This window comes from Haliotis rubra, unplaced genomic scaffold (assembly GCF_003918875.1).
Source record: "Haliotis rubra isolate DU_JTF1 unplaced genomic scaffold, ASM391887v1 Scf1054, whole genome shotgun sequence".
Classification (NCBI taxonomy): Eukaryota; Metazoa; Mollusca; class Gastropoda; order Lepetellida; family Haliotidae; genus Haliotis; species Haliotis rubra.
In genome coordinates this window covers 66,092-79,936 of record NW_025764953.1, presented here as the reverse complement: position 1 = coordinate 79,936, position 13,845 = coordinate 66,092, and the positions used below count along the sequence as shown (strand labels likewise).

At 42.0% G+C, this 13,845-nt stretch overlaps 1 protein-coding gene across 1 annotated transcript in view; it reads right to left on the bottom strand.

The window, feature by feature from the left end:
- Nucleotides 1-1,230: 1,230 nt before the first annotated feature.
- Nucleotides 1,231-13,845, bottom strand: part of LOC124276884 (uncharacterized protein YMR196W-like) — a 32,680-nt gene continuing 20,065 nt past the window's right edge. Inside the window, exons 13-19 of the mRNA XM_046712553.1 lie at nucleotides 12,581-12,740; nucleotides 7,850-8,049; nucleotides 6,583-6,723; nucleotides 5,917-6,046; nucleotides 4,001-4,180; nucleotides 2,720-2,816; nucleotides 1,231-1,832 (exon numbers count right to left, since the gene is read on the bottom strand). Of these exons, the coding sequence (XP_046568509.1) occupies nucleotides 1,724-1,832; nucleotides 2,720-2,816; nucleotides 4,001-4,180; nucleotides 5,917-6,046; nucleotides 6,583-6,723; nucleotides 7,850-8,049; nucleotides 12,581-12,740 (1,017 nt within the window). The 3' untranslated portion in view covers nucleotides 1,231-1,723. The remainder of the gene's footprint in view (nucleotides 1,833-2,719; nucleotides 2,817-4,000; nucleotides 4,181-5,916; nucleotides 6,047-6,582; nucleotides 6,724-7,849; nucleotides 8,050-12,580; nucleotides 12,741-13,845) is intronic.

Here is a 13,845-nt window from a genome sequence, read left to right as displayed (position 1 = left end):
CGTTAGAATTGGGCTTCACTCTTCCCAATTGCTCATGATGTTGATAACTGGATTGTCTGATCCAGAATCTAATATTAAGAGCACACATTGCAGAGGGTGGCATCAAACAAGCACAACTTTGCTGAGCTAATTAAGTGTTTAAATTAAATTTCAAATGAACATCAGCATCCTAAACTCCAGTGATGGTGAGAAACATTTTTATTCCAAACCCTCTTTGAAATTTCACAAGCCATGATGTATACAGAAATAAGTCAATGTATAAAAGTGAGTTTAACCCCTCGATAGTATGTATTAGTTATATCACAGCATATCATTTAAAGTCGAAGCAATGATTGGGTATAACCCACCAGCACCAAGTTAATACTATAGGCACTTTGGCATTCTGGAAATGTTCCATTTGACAAACTAGTCCACAGCAAAACATCATCTGGAACCGCATCAAACCCTGGATTCCAAGATGAGCTACCAAAACGGTGCACTAGGTACATGTAGGAAATGTCTATAACAAACCCGTCAACCCATGAAGTGATATTATCCTTGACAAGAAGAAAGTTTATGCAGTACTTGTCTGAGGCATCACCTTTGGGTCATCATTAATGGACCGCCTCCGTGGTGTAGTGGTTAGAGCGTCCGCCTGGAGAGCGGAAGGTCGCAGGTTCGATCCCCGACCGCGTCATACCAAAAGACGTTACAATATGGTACTTGTTGGTCCCTGCGTGGCGCTCGGCATTAGTGGGTACAACAAGGACTGGTCGGCTCGGAGTCAGTATAATGTATCTGAGTAGGGTATTCATGCTTCACTGCGGCATGGTATCTCAGTGGGCTAGCACTATAAAAACAGCTCAAGTCTGAGCTAGTACAAGCAGCCACATATACACATGCACGTCATCATATGAGGGAAATATTCTCAAGCACGATGTAAAACCCAATCTCACCTCACCTCATCATTAATGCCACAAAATGGATACTTTTAGAGGGCAAAAGTCCTTAAGAGCCACATTGCTCTGTACCTCACTTCAATTATGAGTGAGTTTTCGTTTAACAGTGTTCCATTTTTATTATCACAGTGTGTTGACTGAATGTGGGAGTAAGGCCCAAAGAGAAGCAGGTCCTGGTTGGTTAAAACTTTGGTGAAACCTTCAAGCAACCTTTACATCTAAGATAGTCGTAAATGCCTATCTTAGCTCTAAGAGAGCTTCGAAAATCTAGGCCCAGGTTTGGTGCTGAATCATCAACTGATGGTGGCCACATTGTCAGACTGGAATTCTTTAAGCACATTTTACATATAGCTGGGATCATTCCTACAAAGATTAAAACTTCATGCTACAGCCTTAGTAGTTAGAGATATAAAAAATGTGCGAATGATAAACAAGGGACCTGGGTGCCGTTGTACAAAGCAACCTTATTCTTACGACTGGCGTAGCGCTATATTAAGGTATGGGAGTTACGATCATCTTACCGCTAAGGTTGCTTTGTACAACGGCACCCAGGACGTGACACAACATAAAGCTCAGTTTCAGTCACATGAGCTATTAGTGAATGTTGTACTTTTTGGATTAAGACAGCACAGAATTGACTAAGTTTGATGTCAGAACAAAAATAAATCTGATGAGATCAATAAGTTCCTGAACTTCCCTTGCAATAATGAATGTTAAGATGGTACGCATATGTTACATTCTGAAACGTTGTACTTCATAATACTGTATTAGTTTGATGTCGTCCACTAGTAGACACTGTTGCCAGAAAGGGAACTGGAGCTGTCGGATTTTCCGGCGGTTTTATGGGAGCCTTCCATTAAGTCCACAATCAGGGCTGTCCAACCAGTCTGATGGCTGAAACAGCAAGTGAGATGGTTTCAACAGATATCCATTGTATCTCAGGATAACGGCTTCATGTGGAAAGAAAGCTAGGAGTGATCTCGGAGTACCACTTGGGTGAAACATGGATAAGAGTTCCGCCCGTAAACCCCGCATGAAATGTCAAAGTGTAAATTGGTTTTGTAGTGAAAATAAAAATTAAAGGGTGGGGTTGGTGTTCGTATGCATCAGAGTGTATACAAACTCACTAATGCTAATGATAAAAAAACGGGTTACGGACGGAAATCTTTCCAAAACACAAACCAAATAACAGTAAGGGTAAATGTGGATTCAAACCCCCCCCCAAAAGGAGGAAAGAGACAGGTGTAAGGGTCATTCTTCCCCCAAGGCACACAGGTGCATCTATTTTTTCAAATCCAACCATATGAAACGTTGATGGGATACCTATTTATGTACTTTTCCTTGACATATTTTAAAAAAATAACATATTTTGGTGAAAGAACTTGAAAGTGAGTAATGGTTAATACACAAAGAAACAATCGCAGCACTACGATTGTCGTAAGTCTATGTTAAAATATGGGGTTATGATCAGCTAAGAAAGCTTTGTACAACGGCAGCCAGGAAGTGTGGCTTCTGTGTTTGGACATACTTGCAAATACCTCCAGATCTCATTTCTCTCTGTTGGGGCGTTGGGGATGCCTAGTTGTTGAAGTGTTTGCTTGTCATGCCGAAGGCTCAGGTTCGATTCCACACATGGGTACAATGCGTGAAGCCCATATCTGGTGTCCCCAGCCGTGATATTGCTGTAATATTGCTAAAAGCGGCGTAAAATCATATTCACTCACTCACTCAATTCTCTGTCACCTAGCATATCAAGGGTATCATTGAAGAACCAATCTCACCTTGCACCTAAACCTTTCCCAGTATCACCATGGAAGTATTCATAGAAAAGCAACAGGTCCTTGAAGTAAGGATCTTTGGCATACCGCTCCTCTTCACCTGTAAACCAGAATTATAACAGTTAAGGCTGTAGCATGGAATCATCAATTAATAAACATATTATAACTTTACCTCGACTCACAAACATGCAGGTCCCAGGGACACCTAATTATTAGTTTTGATGGTTCTGTGAAGTAACAGTGTAGAGAACTGTACATTTTCATAATTTCTTTACAGCCTGGAATGAATCATTGATTATGAGTGCTGATGGGTGAAATGATGCACGTAACCTCTCGGAAAGAAACAATCAAAGTTAGCAAAGTCATAGATCTGTTATGGGTACAGCGAATAATATTGTGCGTCCCTCTGGAAGCAGTTAATTTTGAGTGAGTGCGAGAGCATGGTTTTACGCCGTTTTAGGATTATTCCAGCAATATCACGGCGGGGGACACCAGATTGAATTTTGAACATAAAACAGTGTCGCCTGGTCATAATACTGACAAGCCAGTCCTCTTCGCTCATCTTGCTGTACTTGTAACTGAGTTAGATTCAGGAGATACAGTCATCTAGGTACACCGCAATTACCTTACAGAGAGTTTTGGCCTTGCAGTAGCACAGTGTTCATGAATAACGTCTGACCCTCTGACAAATCCGGCAGATTCGCCAACGGTCAAACAGAAGTCTACAACCCAGCGGCCCCAGTGCCTGACTGTATATTTCACAATGACTTTGACTGAAATTGTTTTATGTGACATGTGACACTTGTTTGCTGTTTATAAATCTTATGTTTGAAAATAATTTCAATGTCAATTATAAGAAATATTAAATCTGAAATGTGTGTTTAATTTTATTCCATGGGTCCTGTCCATTTTCAGTGGGACAGACAGACATCGGAAACTTACAGGACCCAATGTCCTGTGACTTTGAAACACCATTCGTGAACACTGGTAGCATAGCGGTTAAAGCCTTTGCTCATCATGCCAAAGACCCAGTTTGATTTCCCACATGGGTACAATGTTGTTAAAAGCTGTCTGTCACTCAAGTTGCTTTCCTTTGCTGTGTCAGTTGCTTAGAGCCTATCATAATCAGCAATGCTCAAGGGGAATACCTTGATGTTTTGATGTTTTGATGTTCATGTTTCTACCTCTGAAAGAACAGGAATTAACAGGTACTATTGGTTTGATCTGTTAAACCGAGAGATGGAAACATTACCTCACATAATACCTTTTTCTCAAATTACTCACCATGAGATGCTCTGTTGCCATAGAGATCAGGGACGAAGAGTCGGGATATTCTCCCTGACAGTTCGCGTGCCACATCACTGAGTCTCATGTACCGCCCTGATCGTGTGGGACACTCCACCTGCAGGGTGTCACCGAAGAAGTAGTCATACCGGTGCAAGGTCTCGATCAAAATGTAGTTCACTGCAAGAAGAGACACATATTTTAATTTAAGTGAGTTTAGTTTTACGCCACACACAGGGATATTCCAGCTATATGGCGGCGGTCTGTAAATAATTGAGTCTGGACCAGACAATCCTGTGATCAACAGCATGAGCATCGATCTACACAATTGGGAACTGATTACATGTGTCAACCAAGTCAGCAAGCCTGACCACCCGAACCCGTTGGTCGCCTTTAACGACAAGCATGGGTTACTGAAGATCAATATTCTAACCCGGACCTTCATGGGTCTATCAGTTGAAGTACATGAACTAACTTCCTTGAGGGAAAAATAATGCTGAAAGTCATATTCAATAATAATGGACTAATGCCAGTTTCATAGTGTCAACCCCTGATATATCAGGCTGCTGTTTAGCAGACACAGTATCCTGACTCTGAACTGACCAGTCCTCTGGGGTTTTGTTTCTTAAAGGCACAATGTCACACATTTTCGACAACATTTTGGCCTATAATATACATTCTGGGGCATATGCCCTCACTTTAGCTTCCTATTGATGCAATAAAAGATGCAATAATTATCCATTACGACTTGCCTGAAGTTGATAATTGAAACTTGAAGGCGAACGGCTTCCAAACAGAGAACACTTGCCATATATGGAATGTGAACTGTCGCACACGGTGTTGTCGGTGTTGCCAAACAGGTTTCAATCACAAGTTGTGCAAAGGATATTCTTAAAGATATAATTCTATGGTGTTCGCTTGAAATAATGTTCGGCCGGTAGAAGCCGTGAGAGTCGATTTGATGCAACGTTACATTATTTCATTCAAACGTTTTAATTTAATATTGTAATCTAACTACATTGTACTTATTTGGGGGGGTATAAATTATAAGGTAGCTTCCATGAGGGCTGAGTTAGTATTATTGAGAGAAATACACCCTGTATTTTTAGACTGACTGAGTTTGGTTTTACGCCGCTTTTAGCAATATTCCAGCAACATCACGGCGGGGGACACCAGAAATGGGCTTCACACATTGTGCCCATGTGGGGATTCGAACCTGGGTCTTCGGCGTGACGAGCCAACGCTTTAACCATTAGGCTACCCCACCGCCCTGTATTTTTAGAGAAGTGTGGTGTGATATAGTGCCTTTAATGATGAGCCCCAAGCAACACAACACGAAATATGATCATTTAATGTCTTTTGCTGTAAGAAGACCGCGGAGTAAACCACAGCCCTTCTGCTCTCCAGGCAGATGCCCTTGGCCTCGTTCCTCAAAGCGATCATAGCGCTACGGCTGTCGTAAGTCAAAGTATGGGAGCTACGATCACCTTAGGGTTACGGTCGCTTTGAGGAACGGGGCCCTGACCCTTAAACAAACCAGCACAATTTGTTCTTTAGAACACGAGAGGTGTTAAAGAGTGAATGTTGCTTTATGGCACAGACCGCAATATTACAGCCCTGTCTTGGCAACCTGTAAGCACGACCAGGCAAACGTGTGTCTGACCACATTAAATGTCAGGGCCCCATTCCACAAAACGATCGCAGCGCTAACATGATCGTAACGCACGTACTTTAACATAGACTTACAAGAGCCCAGGACACAATGAACACACTCAGTCATTGGTGTCCACAAAACAAAAATGAGCCACACAGAAAGAGACAATACTCCAACAGTTCTTTGAGAACTAATAGTATCAGATTACATCTATACGCCTTGATAAAATCTCAATCGGTTGTATGGTAAGAATGGAACTCACTTGGAAGCCATATTGGACCCCTCCAATTGCTGTTTCCCCCAAACATGTTGGTAGTAGATTCTCCCGGCTCGTAGTCAACACAGAATGATTCATGGCCAGCAGAGAATGTGAATGGGTTGTCTTTGTGATACTGCAAACAGAGTAGGGATTAGCCTGAGTAATTCAGTACATCAATGTGACCTGTCTCCGATTTCTCAAAACAAACTTAAGTTTTTTACTCAAATTACAAACTGAGTTTGAGATTTTGACTCAGCTGAGGTTTTAACTCAGAATTTGAGATCAATCGCAGTTTATTTTTTTGTAAGCGGCCATGGCAAAGAAATCAACTTCCGTTTCTAATGTAAACAAGGAAGAAGTTGTGTGCTAGAGAAACGAACGCTATATACTGGACAAAATAAGTTAGGGATATTGGTATTTTTATGATTACTATTTTATCAATATATCCCTAACTATTTTTGTACAGTATATGTCAAGGCAACAGAACAGCTGTCATGTATCTGAGCTAGACAGTTTAATCAGTAGTATGACACAGTTTCTAGAAACAGTTCTTGTACTCTCATTCTTGTCACAACATGATTTGTTCCTTTAGTGAGGGAAGACTTTCATAAAAACATGTCTGACTGAGAAAAACAAACAAGTACGACCTTGGCAGTGACTTTGACCTACTTTGGAGAGAGAACGGATGCCATATGGTGAGAGGAACTCGTCTTCATCCAGAATGTACTCGAGCATCTTTGAGATCTGTTTCCGAGTGACCATGGACAACATGTACACCTCCTCTTGTTCCCCTTTGACCATGAAGGAGATCTGTGGACAACAAAGTACTCATTACAATACCATGTCATTTTTGCACTTAATCAATAAGGAAATCTAATTTAAATAAGTCTTATAATCAAAATCTGGCCACCTATCCTAATTTTCTTTAGCTGTTACACCACTAGTGTACAAATGACTAAACATGAAACTTGAAGTGTTTCTTTCATAAGTAATATAAAATGAACAGATCTTTCATATCTGTTTGTTTATTGTTTACTGTCACACTCAGCAATATTCCAGCTAGATGGTAACAGTTTGCCAAAAACATGGTAGAATCTGGACCAGACCATCCAGTGATCAACATAATGAGCATTGATCTACACAACTGGCATATGATGATGTGTCAACAAGCATTGTCACTAAGGTGACATAATCCCCCGCTGCAAACTTAAAAAGTAATGAAAGTTTAAGATGAAGTTAAATGTCAACAAAAACATGACCAGTCAACCTCTCTTGAAATCTTGCCCTTTAGTTGTTCAAACACACAAATATTTTCAAGACTGACTTTGACCTTGACATGAATGTCATAGTGTATGAAATATGCAAAAATGGTACAAAAGAAATTTCTGAAAAACATTCAAGGAAAGTCTATGAAGAAAATCCAGTGAATTCAGGTTAACATGCTGAAATCTTCAAAGTGTCACCATGACCTTGAAAATTACGTGAAGGTCACCAAAATCGACTGGGCCCTGTGCCTTCCCTAGATAAAGCTTGGTGTTGAATATGAGTGAACCGAATCTAGTGATCGGTTCTAGAGATATCTCATTGACAAGAGTAAAACGTTAAAGTCCCCTTGTGATCTTGAAATGAAGGTCAAGGTCACCAAACCTGACTGGGTCCTCTCCGATACTGTGATGAACCTAGGTACCAAATATGAAGAGAATCTAGTCAACGGTTCTTAAGATCTTCCAATTTGTACGTATGTACGGACGGAGCCTAATACTATATCCCCCGCTTCGCGCTAAACGCGAGGAGGGGATAACAAAGTCAGCGAGCCTGACCACCTTATCCTATTAGTTGCCTCTTATGACAAGCATGGGTTACTGAAGTTTAATTCTAACCCTGATCTTGACGTTTTTTCACATCTGTAAAGATGACGAGAGTGTAACTGACTTACGCGAGAAGAGAGATCCTTTCTGTGATCCATGAACCACTTGGTGCGTTTGCTGAATCCCGGGTGCCTCTTCCTTATGTTCTCATCAAGCACGAAGCATGTGAACAATGGGATCATTCCCACCACGGAGCGAATACGCATCGGCACCACTTCCTGGGCATGGATGTGGTCGTAGTAAAAGCCATCTCTTTCATTCCATAAACCTACAAGATAGTGGACTTCACAATAGATTGTTTGTTTGTTGTTTAATGCCGCACTCAACATTATTCCAGCTAAATGGCAGCATTCTAAAACAAAATTGAATCTGGACCAGACAATCCAGTAATTTAACACCAAGAGCATCAATCTATAGAGATTACTTCACTATAGAAGCCATCATTCCATAAACCAACAAGCAAGACTGTAAAGTTAAAAGCACACTATCAACAGACTCTTTTACTGTAGCTCACCTGGTTATGTCATGACTCATTGTTACTGCATCGACTTATGTCTGTGACTATATTTAATAAAGCATTGACCATTGTCTCACATTGTGTGTAATATAATTCCACAATGCCTGGTGTGAAGTTCAGCTGCTGTCTGAGTTGATTGGCACTTTGAAGAACCTGTATGCCGTTGTCCAGATAATCGGCACTGCGTAGACCTCGATGCTGCAGATAGGTGCCGATAAGCTTGGTTATTCCATTGGAAGTACTAGCCTCTGATTGCAGTGATGTTACTCACTTTTGGATAGATAAGTAAAATTGATATTTTATACTTATCCTGACTCATGATCTTTTGCTTATCTCCCTTTCCCTTGCGAATGGTAGTGGAACACTTGAATCCCTTGGAGTTCACGAAGCGGACGTAAAAATACACTCACCCACGAGTTACCTCCCTTTTCCCACGTAAACAGTCATCTCTCCTGATTTTTCTGCCCATGCACTTGGATCTGCTGTGAAATCCGAAGTGTTTCCAGCGGGGAGGTTGGGAGGGCTTGACCTCATGAGTCAGGATAAGTATGAAATATCAATTTTACTTGAAAAATTGCATATTTTTCCTTATCCTGACTCATGATATTTTGCTTATAGAATCCTTCGGATTGGTGGTGGGTCAGGCCACTTCCTGGATTCATCAGCTGTCCTTAGATGCATCCTGTATCGCCCCCCATGGGCATTTCTGGGATCCTATTCTTCCAACTTCTGTTATAACTCGGGGGGACCACTTTCTTGTCTTACTTCAATCTCAGACAAGTTGAATCATGTTGATTCATGTGGCTTCAGATATACTAGTTTCTTCTTATTACTAGATATCTATAACAACCCATAGATTATGATAAGATCTTTATCATAAATGAGTTGCGACCCCTTCACGTACAGGTAAGATCTTTACCCGTACAGGGTCTTTAATCACTCATGCTAGTCTGTCCTAGACTGTGTGCATGGACTTTCAAACTAATACTTTTCCTTAGTAAAAGTTATCGACAAGGCAACGTGATAAAGGGTGCGATTTTCCAACTCAGGGCCTTTGAGGAACTGTTAGTTGCTGTGCTACAACGAGAGGCCCAAATTGGTGAATGCCTGAGACATCTTCAGTGGCTATGTCTCGGAGGTAGTGGTTGGCAAACACCGTATCCGACTTCCAAAAGCAGCCCTCCATAATTGCTGATATAGAGCAATTTCCGTGCAGAGCTAATGTTGACGCCAGTGCTCTGACTTTGTGTGGGTTGGAAGCTCTAGGAGGTTCTAGTCCTGCTGCTTTATAGGCTCTCAATATGATGGCTCTCATCCAGAACGATATTGTCGTTCTTGAGACTTCTGAGGATGTTTCTGTACATAATGGGATGAACAGGCACTTGAATTTTTGTCTCCTTGTTTTAGTCTTTTGAAGATATATCTTCAGGGCTCTGACCGGACACAAGGATAGGTCCTCCATATCCTCTAGTCCGAGGATTGTGGATAGCGCTGGTACGTGGAACTGTCTATCTGGTTGATCAGGTAGTTGGTTCTTGGCAATAAAGTCCCATCTAAGTCCTAGATGAACTGCAGCATGTTGTCCCGTGTCGAATCTGGTTCGACCAAAGTCCAGTGCATGTATCTCTGATATTCGAGCTGCCATAGCTAACGCAAGCAGGAACAGAGTCTTCTGTGTTAGCAGCTCGAAGGTAGTCTGGTCTAGAGGTTCGTAGGCATCACTCGTAAGATGACGTAGAATTACATTCAGATCCCAGGCCGGAACTCTGAATTTCTTTTGCTGGTCCTCCAGTTTAAAAGATCGCAGCAGAGCAAGTAATTCTGACATAGATGACATAGGTATTCCGCCACTTGAGGATGAGTAGCTTTCATAGCAATGAAGCCTTTCCGCCTTGCATAAGTCTCAAACTTCTGCCACTTGTCGTCATACAGGTTACGAGTGGATCTGCGTAACGCTAAGGTTACTGCCTTGGCTGCCCTGGCGGAGTATCCTCTCTTCTTCAAACATGTTTTGATACGGTCCACACATGTAGCTGGAACAGAACTGGGTTCCCGTGGACTTGCTTGGTGTGCGGATGTATGAGTAGGTTCGGCCAATCTGGTAACTTGATTGTTGGACTTCCAAGATCTTCTGTTAGGTCTAGGAACCATAATCGCGCTGGCCAGTATGGCGCAACCAAGGTCAGTTGTAGCGCCTGCGTCTGTTTGATCTTCAACAGTACTTTCGGTAGTAATATCAGTGGTGGAAACACGTAAGCGTTTAGTCCTTCCCATGATATGTTCAGTGCATCTGTTGCCCAGGCTTGAGGATCTGGACCTGGTGAGACAAACGTCTGTAGTTGTTTGTTTAGCCTCGTAGCAAACAGGTCTATGCATGGGGATCCTATTTCCCTTATGATGAGCCGAAATGCTTCTGGATGAAGCATCCATTCTGTAGGTGACGGGTGCAGTGGTCGGGTGAGAGCGTCTGCAAGCACGTTCTTGGCTCCGAGTATGTGACACGCCTTTATCCAGATGTTTGCCTCCTCCGTGATGTCAAACAACTGGAATGTGAGCTGTAGTAGGCTTGGTGATCTTGTAGATCCTTGCCGACTAATGGAGAATGCCACTGTAGGTTTGTCCGTGTGGACCATCAGCACTCTGTTGATCAGCGAGCTCAACCATAGTTGTAAGGAGTTGATCACAGCTTTCATCTCCAGCAGATTGATGTGAAGATGTTGCTCTGTTTTGGACCACTTCTTTGATGCAACTTGATTGTTGAGATGTGCACCCCAACCTTGTATCGAAGCGTCTACGTAGAGATGTGTGTCGAAGGCCGGCTCTTGTAAATAGGTCCCTCCGCAGACGTTCGACCTGTGGGTCCACCAAAGTAGATACCTCTTGAGATTGTCTGGCAGCAAGATAGGGTCGACGCTGTCCAAATGTTTTTGTCAGGAACCGTTGCAGCAGCTTTAGTTGTAACCTTCCTGTGCGAGTCAAGTCCTGCGCCGAGGTTAGTAGACCGAGTAGACATTGCCATGTTCGTAGTGTAAACAGAGATGACTGCTTGTGGAATCATGGCTTGTATCTTGACCCAATGATCTTCTGGGACCACAATTCGATTCTGTGTTGTGATAATTCTTATTTCCAGCAATTGAAGATCTTGTTTTGATTCTAACTCAAACTTCATCAGGTTCACTAGCCATCCTAGTTGCGTGAGCAACTTAATTGTGAAGTTCACCTGCTGTCTGAGTTGATTGGCACTTTGAAGAACCTGTATGCCGTCGTCCAGAGAACCGGCACTGCGTAGACCTCGATGCTGCAGATAGGTGCAGATAGGTGCCGATAGGCTTGGATATTCGTATGAATAATCATAGAGCCGACGATATTCCAAACGGTAAGAAGGTTCCATTGGAAGTGCTAACCTCTGATTGCAGTGATGATACATCATTCTTCCCCTTATATATGCAGGCAATCTGTGTTGATCAGCATACATCGAAGCGTTGTCTATGTATAGCAAGGCTGGCTCCAGTGTAGCATCGCAGGGGACAGGTACTCAACATAGCACCAGTATTATGAATTTTAGCAGTTTGCAGGCTGATCTCCTGATTTATCAGCCGTGACTTGTAATGACTTCCTCACCCGATCCATGGCACGTCTATAGATATAAGACAAATATTGATTAAATTGTAGATTTAATAAATCAACACAATAAGTACAGCTCAAGCTGGAAGAACATGGTTTGATGCACGAAGGTCATTGGGGGTGAGGATCAGCCATGGATAACCTGTGCCTGCAAACACTGCAAGATTTCATGAAATGTAAACAAGTTACATTACGATGAAATTATGACACAAATACATATAATTTTTACAATTTGTTTACATATAATACAAAGTAGTTATTGCCAAATCCATACACAGCGTTATTTTTAAGAATAGGATCTAAATTAAAAGGATATAATGCCGTATACGGGACTCCAGTGCTCACCCAACCATCCGCTTGGGTGAAAAGGGAGAGAGTGACAAGTAAGGCTGGTCACATGACTGTTTACATGGGAAAAGGGAGGTAGCTCGTGGGTGAGTGTATTTATACGTCCGCTTCGGGAACTTCAAGGGATTCAAGTGTTCCACTACAAGTTCGCACGGGAAAGGGAGATAAGCAAAACATCATGAGTCAGGATAAGAAAAAAATGGTGAATTCTGAAGAATCACAATAGAATTGTTGTTGGTCCAGTTTAAGAATTTCTCTACATTTTTGACACCTTGTATTCCTTGAAACAAATGGAATCAATCAGACCTACCTTCTCCTGTACCGGCCTTGTTCATAGCATCTACTATGGAAACAAAGTGTTCAAAGAACTTGCTGGCCATGTCGTCGTAGATGGAGTCCCTGTTGGCCAGGATGAGGCTGATCTGCATCATGATGATACTGAAGAACCCCATCCACGCAGTCGCATCCGCCTGGACAGAGAAGACCAAACCCATTTCAAACAAAATTATCCCAAAATGCTTTTATGTATAGCTGTATTAGATACGTTGCTGTTGTAGCAATCTTGAGTGTGTGAGTGAGTATGGTTTTACGACACTTTTAGCAATATTCCACCAATAACATGGCGGGGGACACCAGGAATGGGCTTCACACGTCGTACCAATGTGGGGGATCGAACCCGGGTCTTCGGCGTGACAAGCGGATGCGTTAACCACAAGGCTACCCCACCTCCCCGTATCAAGCTTGAAGTTCTAGTACATGTTCGATATTTCCTAAACATTGAACTGAGTGTGCAAGTGAGTATAGCTTTATATTCCAGCCAGATGGCAAAGGGCACCAGATGTTGGTGGTGAAGCATTTGGGCCAGGTTGTAGTCAAAACCTTAGTCTTTCACATGACAAGCCGACACTTTATGGCTCCACCACCCTCCACTGTCAAAATTAAGTTATAGAAAATGAGTCATGAAATAAATTTCACGATTTTCAAACAATTAATGTCTTTCTTTTAGAAATATGAGACAACCCCTGAAGATTCGGGTTAGAACTCGTCTTCAGTAACCCGTGTTTGTTTGTTGTAAGCAGGGACTAAGGATATCATGTTTTTTATATGTGTTTCACGTAGCTACAAAATTCTGAACATGGGTCAGTCGGTCGGGGGAAAAAAACAACAAAACAACAAAACAAAACAACTTTATAAAGACAAAATTATCAAAATAATGTTCTAGATTCTCTTTTATTGTTTTTCCTATTACAATTTCTCACGTTGTTTTGACTTGTGGCAGCGACTGATTAAAACATTTTATATGACGAGGCAGTATGTTTTAGGTTTGAGTTGGAGGTGTTGGAATGCGGGGGAAAAAAAAGTTGGGGGGGAAAATATGAGAAGAGTCGGTCTGAGAAACACAAAAAACAAAGATGGTGCCCTAACGGGATGAGGTGGTCGGGCTCGCTGAATTGGTTGACACATGCCATCGTATCCCAAATGTGTAGATTTATGCTGTTGATCACTGGATTGTCTGGTCCAGACTTGATTACTTACATACAGCTACCATATAGCTGGAATAGTGCTGTGTGTAGT